Source organism: Triticum aestivum, chromosome 1D (assembly GCF_018294505.1).
Source record: "Triticum aestivum cultivar Chinese Spring chromosome 1D, IWGSC CS RefSeq v2.1, whole genome shotgun sequence".
Lineage (NCBI taxonomy): Eukaryota > Viridiplantae > Streptophyta > Magnoliopsida > Poales > Poaceae > Triticum > Triticum aestivum.
This window is the reverse complement of record NC_057796.1, coordinates 400512692-400528926: the sequence shown is the minus strand read 5'-3', so window position 1 is coordinate 400528926 and position 16235 is coordinate 400512692. Positions and strand designations below refer to the sequence as shown.

At 52.6% G+C, this 16235-nt stretch overlaps 1 protein-coding gene across 1 annotated transcript; it reads right to left on the bottom strand.

Moving 5' to 3' along the window:
* Positions 1-354: 354 nt before the first annotated feature.
* Positions 355-1554, bottom strand: LOC123171113 (RING-H2 finger protein ATL74). Its single transcript, XM_044588756.1, has one exon. It carries the CDS (start codon positions 1200-1202, stop codon positions 606-608), a length of 597 nt encoding a protein of 198 aa, XP_044444691.1. The 5' UTR covers positions 1203-1554; the 3' UTR covers positions 355-605.
* Between the last annotated feature and the right edge of the window lie 14681 nt (positions 1555-16235).

The following is a 16235-nucleotide window of genomic DNA, read 5'->3' as shown; positions in this document are numbered from 1 at the left end:
GTGCGCAACGGGTGACCACGACGGACGGAGCTGGCGTCCGTGCCGCTGGACGTGGCGATCGCGTGGGCGCGGTTGGCGCGACGGAGTTATCCCGGCGGTTGCGCGGCCGGATCGATCGCCGTCGCGTGCGGGCTAAGGCACGCCGTTGGGACGCACGCACGCACGTTGCGATTGCGCAGGTGGTTGGTTCGCGCGCGGATCAGCAGGTCGGCACACGGTCACGCGTCGACGTGTCGCGTCCTGGCGCCGGGCAAACGGCCGACGTTGACGCCGACGTCTGCGTCCCCGGCGCGCCGAAAAGGGGACGGGCGCCCATGCCGACGGCGGCGGCGGAAAGGGGGACACGGGGGCAAATTGATCCAGCAAAACTTTTTACTCACGGTCTGTCAGGTTGCCAGTACAGTGTTCTGCGCCGTCGAATATTTACATGTGCAGTTGAGCACTTCGATCATACTTTCCATTAGCAAGCAGCGCCTGGCATGCATGAAGCATGCCAATCGATGCCGGAAAATGGTGCCGCAAGGGCTTGGGCATGCAGAGCTGTGCTACCTTGTTGTGCTGTGTCCGGCAGGCAATGGCATGCTTTCGTTGCGCGACGGATGAACTCACACGATGACCACGGCGATCATTTCCGTGCCCACGGGCCGTTGGCTTCGGGCGGCGCCGCCGCTGCCGCCCTTGGCGGGCGCGCCCTCCATGACCGGCTGCCGGCAGGTGGGGCAGGAGCCATGGGACACCAGCCAGGCGTCGACGCACCGGACGTGGAACCCGTGCGCGCACCGTGGCAGCACGCGCACCTTCTCGCCGTCCACGAACTCGCCGAGGCAGATGGCGCACACGTCGTCGATGACCTCCCCGGACCCGTACACCTCCACGGGGAGGCTCCTGAGCACGCGCCTCTTGATGCCGCTGCCTCCACGGCTGGCACCCCGGGCCGTCGCCCCGCCCTCGCCGGCGGCGGCTGCCGCGGCACCGCGGCCCACGTACCGGAGCGCGCACCGCGCCAGCGAGTTGAGCCCGATGGCGAAGAGCAGCGCGAAGAAGAGCGCGGCGAGGATGATCACCACGTTGGTGTCGAAGGGCGAGTCTGGCGCCGCCGGCGGTGCCGCGCCTCCGTCGTGTCCGTGGGCGTGGTCGCGGAGAGCAGCCAGCCCCGCGGCGGCGATGCTCGACGTCGGCGCCTCCGAATCAGGACGACCCATGGTTAAAGAAGTTGATCAGAGAGAGAGAGATGATGATGATGCCCGCCCAGCTCGATCGATCAGAGATGAGTTCGCCCGGCCGCCGTTTCAAGGTATTGGAACTGGATTGATGCCTGTGGTAGCTGCTACTCGTGTCTGTCACGCTCTGCTCTGGTCGTGGGGTATATATAAGAGGGCGCGGTCCCGGTGCGCACCACCGTTCTTGGGGAGCTTGCGCGGGTGCGTACTTTGAAAAAGGGCGCTCCCCTGCCAAGTTGCAGCCTGCAGCTGAGCTGCTGCAGGGATAGGGAGGGACACGCACACACGCCTTTTGGTGGCTTTGGAGCTGGAGGCAAAGCGGGGCTAGCCAAGGAAGGATCTCCTTCGCGTGGGCTTTCCTTGCGTGCATGGAACCAACGAACGAACGAACGAACCTGGGGTTGGGGGTATCTCTGGACAGCGAACTCACCGTGCGCCGGCGAACAAACGCTGTACTGCGGTTTTAATGAGGCGAAGACGGCGTCGCAACCGCCCGTTCGTCGCTTTGAACGTTTTTTTATGGTGATTTATATGGGCGCCGTGATAGCAAATTTAGTTTGCAAGTACGGGAATTTTCTGGTAAAAAATGAACCGAGGCGAACTTGTCATGCTCGTCAACTAAACTTGCCATCCTCGGCAAACATAATTTGACATAAAAAACATTCGATTTGCCATGCATACAAATCTGATGTTCGTTAGATATTTAGGTTCTAGTTTTAAATAATGGGCTTTGAACTGGTAAATGCAGCTCGGTCGGCTATCGCTTCATCAGAGAGCCTAGCGGTGCGCACACAACAAAACAATGTAATAATAATATACATCAGTACTGAACTGCTTGCTAGACAGAAAAGAAGGAAGTAACACTTTGCAAGGGGCCAAGGTGGTTGCCGTACCCTAGCCGCCTTCTTCTCTTGCCGTCGTCAGGGCACGTCGCCGGGCAAGGCCTGCATGGCGCCAGCGGGGAGGCTCGGTTCAAGCGCGGCTTATTGGGGGATGTTTTGGAGGTCTTGGAGGGTTGTTGTGGATGGAGAAGGAGATGAAGGCTCGAGTGGAGGTCTTCGTCACGCGATTCTCGGCAGCGGCTGTGGTGCAGCCGATGGCGGCCAGACGAATCTAGAGCAGTGAGCTTCTATGGTGGTCCGGCCTTGCTAGGCCACCGGAGAAGACGGCGTCAGCGCATGGACCTAGACTTGGCATACACCAGCGTGGATAATTTGTCTCAGATTTTCTTGAGGCAATTTTCATGTTTAGTTTGGGATATTGTGGTGGCAACACTTTCCCAGTTTAGAAATAATCTCTTCCCCGCACTATCTCTATTCTGCTGGTGTGCTTATCACCGACGGAGTGCGTGTTATTTTGTGTCTCTGACGAGTCTTCCAGGATTTGGCCGCTTTAGGTTTCAGGTACATCCGTCTAGATTTAGCCGACTTTCGTGGTCTTAAGAGTTTCTACCGACCTTATTGGCGTTCTCTTCTCCAGAACCGCGAGCTTCACTGATCGTAGCCGCCGACGTTTCCTCGTTTGCATCAACAACTTCCCAGCCGCTACTTTTACAAGCTTCTGGGTTTCAATTTTTTTGTTCCCTCAAGGTAGAGGCCCAGAGGCGACACGGTACAGAAAAAAGAAGATTTCAACACCCTCAAAGCTTTCGTTATAATTTTATTTTTCTGTAGGAGTGCGTTTGTAAGGTCACTTGAATCTTAGTATATGGCCTTGGGCCATTCCGGAAAAAAACAATGCATCACTACTAGCCGTGCCCAGCCTTGGTAGTAACAACTACTCCCTACACTAAGGTGGTGTTTGGTTCTCTAGTCCTAGGACTTTTTTTAGTCCCAACTAAAAAGTCCCTAGTCCCTAAAAAGTCCCTTTCTGTTTGTTTCCAGAGACTAAAAAGTCCCTAGTCCCTTCCTAGAGGTTATTAAATGACTATGTTGCCCCTAGTATATAGAAAAATAAAAATCAAACAACACCATGGGGTGGCAGGCCAATGAGTGCATGGAGGGGCATTGTTGGAAAAGTCCCAAATAGTCCCAAAAAGATTCTCCTTGAGAGTCTTCTTCATTTAGTCCCAAATGCCTAGTTTAGTCCCTAAAAAGTCCCCCCGTTTGGTAAAAAAGTCTCTAGGAGGGGCTTTTTCTAGTCCCTACACAAAAAAGTCCCTGGAAACAAACACCCCCTAAGACGACGACACTTATTTTGTATCGGAGAGAGTAAAATAATTTGATGACAAGGCATTGGGTAACCCCCAAAGATCCTATCTGGTAGCGAAAGATCACGTCCCCAGCGTTAGTGGTGCGCTGACCGTGCCCCATTGCATAGTAGAAATAGCACAAGTGTTCATATACGTTGTACGCGTTCCTACTGCTGTTAAAATGGAGCGCACTGAAAACCGCAACTTTTTCCTCACATTAAATATCTAAATGTCAAGATTAAAAAAAGATCTAAGTGTCGAAGGTACTCCCCAGTATCTCACACATATGTGTAGACTCTGGCTACAAAAGATCATCCAAGGGGCATATGTATTTTTTTTTCAAATACGCATAGCATGCGTATCTTTCATTAATGGGGAAGAATAGGGTACAAGAAACCCTCCACGGAGGGTGTTACACACCCAGTCCACCGTTTACATATGTCTACGTTTCGCTAGACTCCCACCTATGTATCCGCCCGAAGAAGTCTCCTAAATCCGCTTTTAGGAGGCCCGCCGTCCTCCAAGCCTTGCCCTCACTAGAGACCCGTGCTAGTAGTCTATCCAGGGATGGTGTTTCACCATCAAACACGATCCCGTTACGATGCTTCCACAATTCCCATAAGGCAAATATGATGATGGCCCTCACATCCTTTTCATTGGTGACTTGTATCCGCTTGTTGAGGATCCACTCCGGTAGGGTGTCTTGTGGAGTCGGCGTCCATTGCGGCATCCCCAAAGCGTGGCAGATCTCCACCGAGAAAGTTCTTGCGAAAACGCACGGTAGCATAATGTGGTTCATTGTCTCGTCACCCTAGCTACAAAGTGGGCATGATTGTTGGTGTGGCAGCCCCCTCCTTGCCAAGCGGTCCGAGGTCCAGCACCTGTTGCGTATCGCGAGCCATGTGAAAAAGGGGCACTGCAGGGGGGCCCGACACTTCCATGTTGCCTCTGCGGTTGGGACCAACTCTCTTCCCATGAACTTTGCGGCATATGCCGATCGAGCGGAATATTGGCCATCTCGCTCCCATGCCCATCTGATGGTGTTCGGGATCCCTTCTTGGAGCTGCACGTCGTGAACCCGAGGCCACAAGCTTATGAATTCCATGAGTGGTGGTGCGTCAATGTCTGGGCCAATGGAAGCTGCCCACGTCCCATTTTGTAGTGCATCCTTGACCAGGAGTTTCTTGCGAATTCGCCGCGGTATCCTTGCATGGATCCTGGGTGCAATCTCTTCCATCCGAAACCCATCCATCCATCTATCTTCCCAAAAGAGAGCGCGTGCTCCGTCCCCCAGCACCGTTCGCGTGGCCGCGTTGCACAGCTGGATGGATGCCATCGGTACTGCAATCGTGAAATCACTCCAGGGCCTTGTATCGTCCACACGCGCCAGCCATGGCCAGCGAGCCTGCATTGCTACGTTCATCCAAGCGACGTCCGAGATCCCGAGGCCTCCAGCCCATTTGGGTGCGCACACTGTGTTCTAGGCCACCGCGCAATTTCCTCCATTCGCCTCGGCCTTGCCACACCAGAGAAAGCCCCGCAGGATCTCGTTAATCGCTGAGACTGTCTTCGCTGGTAATTCCAGTGCCAACATTGCATGCACTGGCATCGCTGAGAGGACCGATTTGATTAGGATCAGTCTGCTACTCTTCGGTAAGGTCGTGGCACGCCAAGTAGGTAGGCAAGCAGCGATGTGATCCACCAGGCCTTGTAACTGCGCGGCCGATTGCTTCCGGATGGTAAGTGGTAGTCCGAGATATCTCATCGGGAAGCCGCCCAACGAGCAGCCTAATGCACTTGTAACCTCAGCCATTTGCTCATGTGTGCACCTGATTGGAAGAGCGGCGCTCTTTGTAAGGTTTGTATGGAGCCCTGAAGCTGTGGCAAACATGCCTAGTATCGTTGTGCACGTGGTGAGGTCCGTCGGGTGCGGTTTGAGGAAGATGATCACGTCATCCGCGAAGATTGACAAACGATTCTTGAGTCCATTTGCCGCCAAGGGTGCCAGGAGACCTGATTCAGATGCTGCATGGAACAGCCGCTGTAGTGGCTCCATAATTAAGATGAACAACATCGGCGAGAGCGGGTTCCCTTGCCGTAGGCCACATTGGTTGTAGATTGGTTTGCCTGGCACCCCGTTGAGCATGATCCTTGTCGAAGACGTTGCAAGTAATCCAAAGATCCATCCAATCCACCGTGTGCCGAACCCCATGATGTGTAACACCTCGATGAGGAAAGGCCACTGGACGGAGTCGAAGGCTTTGGATATATCAAGTTTCAGGAGCACCGTGGGGTTTCTCAGGGCATGTAGGCGTCGTGCCGTGCCTTGCACAAGCATAAAATTGTCATGCAGGTATCTTCCTTTCACAAAAGCACTTTGGTGCTTCCCCACAAGGTACGGTAGGTCTCCGGCGAGTCTTGTGGCCAATACCTTGTCGAAGAGCTTGATCACTCCGTGCACTAGGCTTATTGGCCGATAATCTCGTAATTCTTCCGCGCCATCGATCTTGGGCAATAGAGAAACTAGTGCTTTGTTAACTGCGTGCATGCCTCTCATATCTCCATGATAGAACGCGTCCAGCGCCCGCATTAGGTCCGCCTTGATGGTGTTCCAACAACAGGCATAGAAACGGTTTGTGAACCCGTCCGGCCCCGGCGCCTTGTCCGGTGGCAAGGCCTTGACCACCTTCTCAACTTCTTCCTCAGTGAATGGTAGTTCTAGGTGTGCTAGGTCTCGCCTTGGCAATCCCAGTGCTTCCAGTCATAAAGAAGCTTCTCTAGCTGGGGCGGAGCCTAGTAGCCGGTCGTAGAAGCCATCGACTTCAGCAGCGATTTGATCATGCCCTGTTATCATTAACCCGTCCTTCTTGATGGATGTGATCATGTTCCGGCGTTGCCGGTGTCTTGCGTGTCGATGAAAAAACGCGGTGTTGGCGTCTCCCTCCTTTAGCTGAAGCAGCCGGGACCGCTGCCTTGCTATGGTCCTCTCCAAGGAGCATAGCCCTAGAAGCTTCCGTTTGAGGGTTTTCCGGAGTTGCGATTCTGCTGCCGTGAGGGCTCTGCTGTCCGATGCTTGGTCAAGCCTATATATGAGCTCCATGGCCATGAGAATCTGCATCTTTATGTTACCTATCCACTTTGCGCTCCAGCCCTGTAAACGTTTGGCCGTGGCCCGGAGCTTCTTTTCGAGCACGATGAAAGGATTCCCAGTAGACGGGATCGAGTGCCACGCCGTAAGGACGGTCTCCGTAAACCCCTCCACGCGTGGCCAGAATGCCTCAAACCTGAAGCGGTGACCCATTGGCATGTCCGCGTGGAGGTCAACGAGCATTGGGCAATGATCTGAGATGGATGTTCCCAATGCAGAGAGGAAACAGGATGGGTGAAGGTCGTCCCAGCAGTTGGTGGTGAACACATGATCTATCTTCTCCAGGGTGGCGTGTTGTCGCTCATTCGACCAAGTATATTTTCGGCCGCTGAGATAGAGCTCCTTGAGTTCCAACCTATTTAAAGTAGACCGGAAGCAGCCTATCATCCGCCTATTTATTGTAGCATTATTCTTGTCGCGCTCACTCGCCAGGAGGTTGAAGTCTCCCGCAAGCATCCACGGTCCAGCATGTAGGTCCCTTATCTCCACAAGTTCGTTCAGGAATTCCACCTTCTCATGATCTAACTGTGGGCCGTAGACACATGTAAGCCACCACGCTTGCGCTTCACCAGCATTGACCAGCGCTGTAAGTGTGTTTTGTGTTGTATGTGGGTTGGACAGTGAGACAAGCATTGCATCCCACGCGATGGCAATGCCCCCTCGGGTGCCGTCCGCCGGCATGTAGTAAAAGTTCTCGAATCTATTACCAAGGAAATGCCGAACAATATCCACCGTTACAAGCTCAAGTTTAGTCTCTTGTAGACATACTACCGCCGGGTTCACCGTTTGTACGACCTGTCGTATGGCATTCCTCCGTGCCGGTGAGTTCAACCCGCGCACGTTCCACACCAAGACTTTCAAAGGTTGTGCAGCCATGGGAAGGGCCTACACCGTCCACGCGCCCCTTGAGACTAGGGGGCCACCATCCCCGAGCCCGGCGCCTCCTGCAAGGGCATGACCGTCGGCTCCCACCCAAAGAGAGCCAGGATTGCTGCGATGTGCGCGTCCGATAGTGGGTTGGAGAAAAGGTCGATGTATGCTTGTAGCGCCGTGTCGCCAATTGTTTTCCCCTCATGTGCAAGGCACAATTTGCGCATGATTGCTTGCTGCTGCTTGGATGCCACCGAGCCACGTTCCGCCCTCTTGGTGATGCGCACACTGCGTCTGGGCGTGGTTGTTGCGAGCTGTTTCCGTTTTGTGGGTGGTCGTTTGTGCATGGCCTCCGGTAGTTTGGGGATTAATGGAGTAATCGCCCTAGCCACCTGCATGCAGAAATCCGCCAGTTTTGCTTCGGGAGTCCTCGTCAAAGGCGCTTCTGGGGACCCCACACTCCCACCATCAGCCGCGCTCTGCACCACGGATCGTGTACGCAGCGGCGACTCAGAGCCATCACCTTGTGAGAGCAAGACCCAGAATGTGTCCTGCCCAGGCCCTACCATTTGTGTTCGTACATCAGAGGGCGCATGCATGTAAGAACCCCATTCCTCAAGTGGCTGAATTGCTCCACGACGCTCTCGTCCAGCATCTGCATGCAATCCGCGTCTGGCCCGTTAGGTGGGGCGACGTGGCCTTCCGCCATTCGCTGCATGAGATCCGTCCCATCCTCCTCGGTCTGTGGTGCATTGGATTCGTCCGCGAGTGCAGACCCACAGGAGTTCCCGGCCAAAGATCGATCCAGGGAATCTCGCGTCCCATCCTGCTGCCATGTCTGTCCTGGCCTTGTCCCCATCTGCAACTCTAGCGAGCCAACCAGAACCCTGCATCCTGTCGGGGTTGGCTCCTCTGCTTGATCTGCCTGGTCCTGCCACCGAGCAAGTTTGACAGATGGTGGTGATTGGACGCGTCCACCCTGGCCTTGCTGACCCGTCTCATGGCACGACGCGGCAGAGGACGCCAGTTGGGCAGCTCCAGAATGATCCACCAGGCTGTCCACATCCCCCGTGATTCGCTGCTCGTCTCGCCTTTCCACGTGTTGGCTCGGGAGTGGGCTCGTTGATCTCATGGCGACCGTGGTCAAGGCCGGCCCGACCGCCCGGGGCCTGTGGGGCCCTCCTGCAGCCGAACCCGATCATCACAGCCACTTTGATGACACACGACCCCTTTATTTTGAATCAGCCCAACTGCCACGTTCGTTGCCGAGGCCGACGACGAGGCTCCGGCCGCTGGCGGTGAGGCAGAGTCCCCACCTGGGCTCCACCCAGCTTCCCTGGCACGTCGATGGCCGCGCTGATCCCCGCTCGGTCCGTCGCCAGCCGGCCTGGAGGGGGGGCCCGGCGGTCCTGGTGGGCTGGCCGGCGGCGAGAGCTCTGGGTCGTCATCCTCATCCACTACAGGCTCCGCTAGCTTCACTATCTTGATGTTATACCACAATGCCGACGAGCGCGCCGCCCGTGGCTGATGGCCGCGCCGCCTTGAGTTTGGCTCCTCAATGTATAGCCGCCGTTGGGTTGGGAGGCGCTCCGGCCGGTCAGTGCGCAACCACACCTTGAAGCTAGACATGTCGTGCCAGCGCGCAGTGTTGTCCGCCACACCAACGACCAAGTCGAGCCCTCGGAGCACCGAGTTCGCCGTCCGCCGTGTCCACGCGTGCGCCGGCACGCCCACCAGCGCCAGGGGCACCAGGAATGGGAGCGAGACTCCGGTAGCCTGCGCCTGACGCAGCCATGGCCGTAAGGACAGGGAAAATCCAGCCGGGGAGGACGTGGACAGGCCACCCTGGCGAACCATCCTGTCACGAACACTCCGGGCACTGCACAGAACAAGGAAATCCTCCGGAAAGAATGGCCGGATCGACATGTCGTGCGGACCAATGTGAAACTCTTCGTGCAGCGCCGCCGCAACCGCAGCCAGATGAACGTCCGGCCTGGTGCTGGTGATGGTGACCACGACCGCTAGGGACAACTGTTCTTCCATCCGCCAAAGATCTGCATCTTCTTTCCATGTAGCAGCATTCCATCGATTCCACCGCCGCGGGGCTCGCCCCCGGCACGAGCGCGGGCGCAGGCTCGCGCGCTGCCTCCGGCTCAAAGGGAACCGAGAAGCCAGGGCCCGCGACGCTCTCCACCGGTCCAGAGCGCACCACCTTGCTCCACGGCCGGACAACCCTGATGGCGCCCGGCGGCGGCGGTCCTGGCGGGGGAGGGGGCGCATCCACAGGCGCGAGCGTGCCGCCGGACGGCAGCGGCGAGGGGGCAGGGGGGCGACGGGGGGAGGGGGCGCCAGCGGTCCACGACCCTGTCCATCCATCGGAGATGAGCTCCGCCTTACCTTGCAGTCTCTGGCAATATGCCCCCAGCCATTGCAGCGAACGCACAAGGTCTCATTGGTGCAGTCCCGCGAGATGTGGCGGTCGTCTCCGCAGTTGTAGCAGCATCCATGGAGGGCGGCCGGGATGCGAGTCCGCGGCGGCCGACAAGTGGGGAGGGTCGGCGAGAGTCGCCGCCGCGTAGCGGGCGGGGGCGGGGGTGGGGAGGCCGGGCTGCGGGGGCGCCGGCTGATTCTGGTCTGCCATGCCCCTGCTGGAGCACGCGGAGGAGCAGGAGGCGGGTTCTGGCCCACCCCGCCTTGGACGATTGGGCCCATCGCCGTGCCGAGATCCCCTGGGACGACGATGGTGGAGCGGAGGGGTGGCCGTGGGCGTGCATACGACGGTCCCGACGAGGAGGAGGAGGAGGCCGAGAGGGAGACCCGCGAAGCCATGACGGGAAGGCGGTGGACGCCGGCGCCGGGATGGCGGCCGGCGGGTGGGAGGTGGCCGCCGGCACCGGAGTGGTGCCCGGCACGGGTGGTGTCCACCGGGACCGGAGTGGCCGCCGGCGCTCAGAGGAGGAGGCGCTCAGAGGAGGTGTCGCTCAGAGGACGGGCATCTGCTCCAACGGGGTATATTTTACCATAGCTTATATAGGTGTGTGCATGCTCTTTGTGTTTATCACACAATGTTGTTGTGGGGAACGTGAATGACCTCGAATTTTTCTTTTCACTATCCATGCCCAACAGTATTTTCAATAGTATCGTTGTACTAATTGTCTGCATCTGAAGATACAAAAGGGCAGGCGTTTCATCTTATTTTAAGAAGAATAAAAAACATTCCACTACAAAGAAAAAACTAATATCATGTTTAGGAATTTTGATTGAAATCCGCTTTATGGGTGCTTTAGTTAGAAATATTACTTTTCTTATTTTGGTGATCTACAACGCAGAAAAGATAAGTTGGCTCTGGGAATTGTTAAATTTTGATACAGGAAACCGCCTGCAAAGAAATACTACTCTAGTCTACTACTTCCTCCGTTTCTTTTTACTCTGCATATAAGATCTGGTCAAAGTCAAATTTTATAAAGTTTGACCAATTTTGTTGGAAAAAATATCAACATCTATAATACTAAAGCTATATGGTATGAAAATTAATTTCATCATGCATCTAACAATATTGATTTCATATTGTGAATCTTGGTATTTTTTTCTATAAACTTAGTCAAAATTGATAAAGTATGACTTTGACCAAATCTTATATGCGGACTAAAAAGAAACGGATGGAGTACTCGTCACCTGTAAGGCTGTAACCAGGTTAGATTCTTGGTGATAACATAAACAAATTTTGATTGCACGGAAATCACTTCTTCGAACTCGAGAAAAATCAACTATCGTAGTGAAAGTTCACGACTGCGAACCCTAGTGGCACAAGTGTGCGTACACATGGTACGCGTCCCTACCGTGTCGTCAACAACGGAGCAAAAGCGCGCTCTTATCTACGATACAACGAGAAAGTGCGGGTGTACGTATCGGGCAAGTCCTCACCGTATGCTAGAGCAAAAGTGTGCGCTTTGTTTCCGTGGCTACAGAAGGATCTGCCACGACATCCTACCTGGCATCGTGACTGGCATCCATCTAAATTTCCCTTTGAGTTTCTTGGTATGGTTGGCATCCATGTGGGGAGTTTATTATCGTACACTTCGTACCTCAGAGTCCTTAAGATGGGAAGTGGCTAGTGCGTGCACGGTGCACGCGCTAAAGCAAGACAGTGATAGATAGTTAGTAGCGGTAGTGCCTGTTTATTTTATGTGCACTTTCTAGGTATCTTGCATCCAAGGTTTTGGAAGCAAGTGGGCATGGAGGTATCGGAGACTGATTGGCAGTGTCACCTCCAGCAACCGCTTTAGCCGAGTGATTAGGAAGATACTAGTAATTAGTTTTGTAAACAATTGAGAGCAGAGGGAATTTTTTAGGTTATCCGCTTCGTAAATTTGGGCCAAGCTGTTAAGAATCAGAGCGAGGAGAAAAAAAGTGCACCAAAGCAAATAGTCTGTCGCTCTCGGAGTATTAAATAGTAGCAAGTTAGTATGGAAATACTCTGAGTAGAAGTTGTTCGGGTATGCACACACTCGCTAATATCTTCCATGTCATAAAGGTGCACAAGCAAATATCTCCCCTTTGCAAATATCTTGCTCTAAACATGTCGGCTTTTTTTAAAACTGAGTCAGAACGGAGTTAGTATCTTCATGCCTCAAGTATCATCCCTTTAACAGTTTAACACACTTGTTATTAGGCGCTTCAGAAGAAGAGTCGTTCACGCTAACCTTCTGTTAAAGTTGCACCAGCTAATGTCTTCCCTGCGCAAATATCTTGTTTTGAGTACTTAGGAGAGTTTTTTTACTTACCTTTTTTAAATAAATATCACCCTTCTAAGCTATCACACCCATTGGCCAACATATCCTAATGTATTCGACCAGTTGGTGCCGCAGGTGAATGGGGATGGTGGACATGGTTCTACCTCTATGTACTGCTTTTGTTTTTATTTACTTTGCATATTAGCTTTGAATGAAGTCAAACTTTATAAAGTTTGACCAAATCTGTAGAAAACAATATGAACATTTACAGTAACCAATTTATAAGATGTGAAAATATATGCAATGATGAACGGAGTAAATAAAAATGAAGGGAGTACATAGCAGATTGGCTTGATATATTATTATTATTGGACAATGTGATGTGTAATTAGTGTATCTTGTCATAAGTTCCATGTACTTCTTTTTTAACCGAGTAGTTCCCTGTAATCCTTGGCACATAAATATGTATTCTTCATCACAAGAAATCCTACAAAGGCATGGAAAATCCATGCATGACCATTGCAGCCTGGGCTGCAACCCACTAGAGGGTGGCAGGGTGGAAGGTGACAGTGGGATACTTAGGGCATGGCCAACGCTCCACTGTGGACCGCTGCCCCAACACTATACGTCACTCTCAAATGTCCAGCTAGGCTCAACCTACTGCTTGTAGACTAAAGTGGGATCTTGCAGAGGAGGTAGGCTCTTGGCTGCCAAAAGTATGAGAGAGAGGGCAAAAGCAAGGGAAATGAGAGGAGCCAGCCCTGCTCGTGACTGTGAAGTACAGCAAAAAGACGATGTATATATCATACCATGGGCCTGCTGGGGCAGCTGTATGCGTTGAGTATTTGAGAAACTAAATAGTGCCCCGTCCATCTTTACTTATGTGGAAAGGGTGAGGCATTAGGAAGGTGATGCCTTCATTGTACATGCCCTTATCAGTGCAGCAGTACAAAGGCTCCCAGCCCAGCCGACGTGGCAGTGGCCTCCACACATGCGTTGAGAAGCCATAAGAAAAGTGTAAGAGTTTACCATACAGCGGCGGAGAACCGGGGGGGGGGGGGGGGGGGGGGGGCTTCGCACCCCCCATGAAGTCGTAGCAGGCGCTAGTAGTAGTATACGTATATCGGACGCGTTGCCGTAGATAATCACTCGATTAAGATTTGAAGCCCACAATTTAGTTCTGTAGCTTTACCAGGAGCCCAAAATACAGCCCGTTAGCCCATCGTGGAAGGCTTCTACCGTCTTGATTGGCCTTTTAATCTATCCGCCTAGAACGTGCGCGTCGCTTTTCATCGACCGATCGATCTGGCGCAAGTAGGGCACCTGCTGCCGCTCCAACTTTCGCAAAGCACGCCGCCGGTTATCAGCTGAGGCGCTGCGGTCGACTGCGTCAATGGCTTGCCGCTTGATCCTGCTGCAGTATCTCTCCAAGGAGTCTATAGATCACCAACTTACTTCCGTCGAAGCTAGCAGTCAGATCAAAAGGTACCCTGATGTGCTTATCCTATCGCTAATGGTGAAGTACCTTATTTTGTCCAATTAACATGTTTGTTTGGTTAATTAGCAACTTTACATGTCAGTCTGGTTAGTTAGTGACCCTGTATATAGGTCAATTTTTCCAAGTTAGATGTAGCTTTACAAAAAATTGGTCATAAGGGTGAGAAAAAAGACAACGGCAATACATATAGTATCAACTCGTTTGTTGAGCTTCATAGCTGTGAAGCTCAATTTAACGAGTAAGTACCCCATCCGTACCAACATATAAGAGGCTGTAGTGTCCACAAAGTCTTATGTTTTGATACAGAAGAAGTGTCTAACTATAGTATGGTGTGAAACAGTAGTCTAAAGCGAGTTATGCCTAACATGAAACAAAGAGAATGGTAGATGTTTCGTGCCTGTGTTGCGAGACGCCTCTTTGTAAAATTACTATGATTTTTACCTTGATACATAGACACGCAAATATCATATGTGTTCTTGAAAATGACCATAGCTTTGTTCGCCCCCTCATGTTCAAATCCTGGCTCCGCCCCTGTTAGCATACTTCCTTGTTTTTAAATGATTCAGAAGAGAGTTGCTTGAATTATCATTTTCGTAAAGATACACCTAACAAATATCGTCGTTCTAATATATCATTCCTAATGGCTAGTGGCATGCGTTTGCCGTCTTAAAAATGAACGGAGGCGAAGGACATGTTTCTTTGGATTATGCATCAGTGAATTTGTATGAGATCCCCCGTAAAAAAAGAATTTGTATGAGACAGTTTCTTATACATGTTCTATTTGTAGCATTCTTAATATATTGAATCTACCTCGATGATTCCCTTAATATCCAACTCTCTATTGCTGCTTCTTCAACAACATCACAACCAACATCATTTGAAGCATTTGAAAGCATAGCAACCGACACATCTTCCATCATGAACTTGCCCTACCAACCCGATGGCATTCCTAACCGAGAAGGAATTTAATCTCAAAGTTATAATGCCTTCGAGCTATTGCAGCTTTTTTTTCTTGCTTTCTTGGCGCCTTGGTCACCCGTAGGGATGCAAAATGCGGGTCCCGCTAGTCCCGCATAACATGGTAACTTAGTTCAAAATAAACTGACAGCTATGAACTCTCATAATGAAGGGATGGGATTCTGCAAAGCTGGATGCGGGACGGGTCGGGCGCCGCTCTGCACCCCCAGTCACCTGTTACTCTCACCTTGTGGGTCCTTTTAAGTAGAAAAAAATGTGACTTCATTTTAATGGTGCAATAAGGCTCCTTAATGGTGCCATGCACCAAGGCCCAAGGGTAGATCAGCTTACGGGAAGTTGGTCCACGAGTCTGTATATCAGCTTAGGCCCGCGACCTGACAGGCGGCCTTCTCAAGGCGTATCATTAACTTGTACTACAAGACATGTACTTTAGACATCATTTATTTGGTCTACTAGCAAAAAGCCCATGCGTTGCAACAGGTAAAAATGAGAAAAATGCAAACCGGTAGGAGCTAGGGTCCTACCAGGCTTAGACCGTAGGTTGTAGGGGTGGAAGGGAGGATGGTGAGGGGTTGGGCGTGGCCGGCGGCACGACGGCGCCGTAATTGCGCGCGGAGGAGGAGATGGCGCGGGGGCGGCGGCTAGGGTTAGGTCTCCCGGCTCTCTTCAGGAAGCGAACCCATGATGAGCTTCTAATACGGAGAAACAAATCTGGCTAGCCCTCCTATAGCCAACAACCCAACTAAAAGAACGGTTATAATATTCTTCGTGCTTAATTATATTTCCAGCTACTCAGTCTAAGTAAACTATAGAAAGCAGGTCAACCATATGTTCCCTTCACACGACATGAACTTACCAGCATCCAGTTGGTTGGTGCAGCATGGCTGCGTCATGTTTCCCTGCCTTCATCCCATGTGCCTGAATCAAATTGATCCAAGTCCTCCTCGTGCGTTGGTGAAAGACACACGAAGAAGGTTTCTGCCACGCCACGACACCCAGGTAAGGAGGGGAGGAATGCACACGACAGTGGATGCCAATGGTGATACCTTCGGTGTTATGTGTAGTCAGCTCAGTTGTTAGTGGGTTTGCACTCGAAAGAACATAAGAGTAGTACTGTATTGAAGACAGACTATAACGACTTGTTGTCATTACCTGAAATTTGGACCAGTAAAGATGAAGCACACTCTTCTCCTCCTTTTTTATCACCATGATTTTGATTTAAAGTCTTTTATTTTGGGCGCTGCTACGGATCAGCCGGATGATTTCTTAGAGAAATCATCCGCCCGTACGGCCGTTTGATCTTTCCCTGGCAGCCGTTGGATTCGTAGTGAAGAAACAACAAGAGTCGCTGCGGAAGCAGAGCTCTGCACGGCTTCGCAAGCAGGAGCCGCATCCCCCTCAACGGCGGTCGGCGGAGCTGGCTGTTCAGCAGCAATGGCGGCACGGTGATGCGCCATTGCAGCGCCAAAACCGGCGCGGTGGTGCTCCAACGCAGCTCCAGCGACCCGTAGCAACTCCGGCCATGCGCCATTGCAGCGCCCAAACCGGCGCGGGGGTGCTCCAACGCAGCTCCTGCGACCCGTAGCAACTCCGGCCA

Coding starts and splice junctions, on each gene's coding strand:
- LOC123171113 (XM_044588756.1), bottom strand. CDS start 1,202: ATGGGTCGTCCTGATTCGGAGGCGCCGACGTCGAGCATCGCCGCCGCG.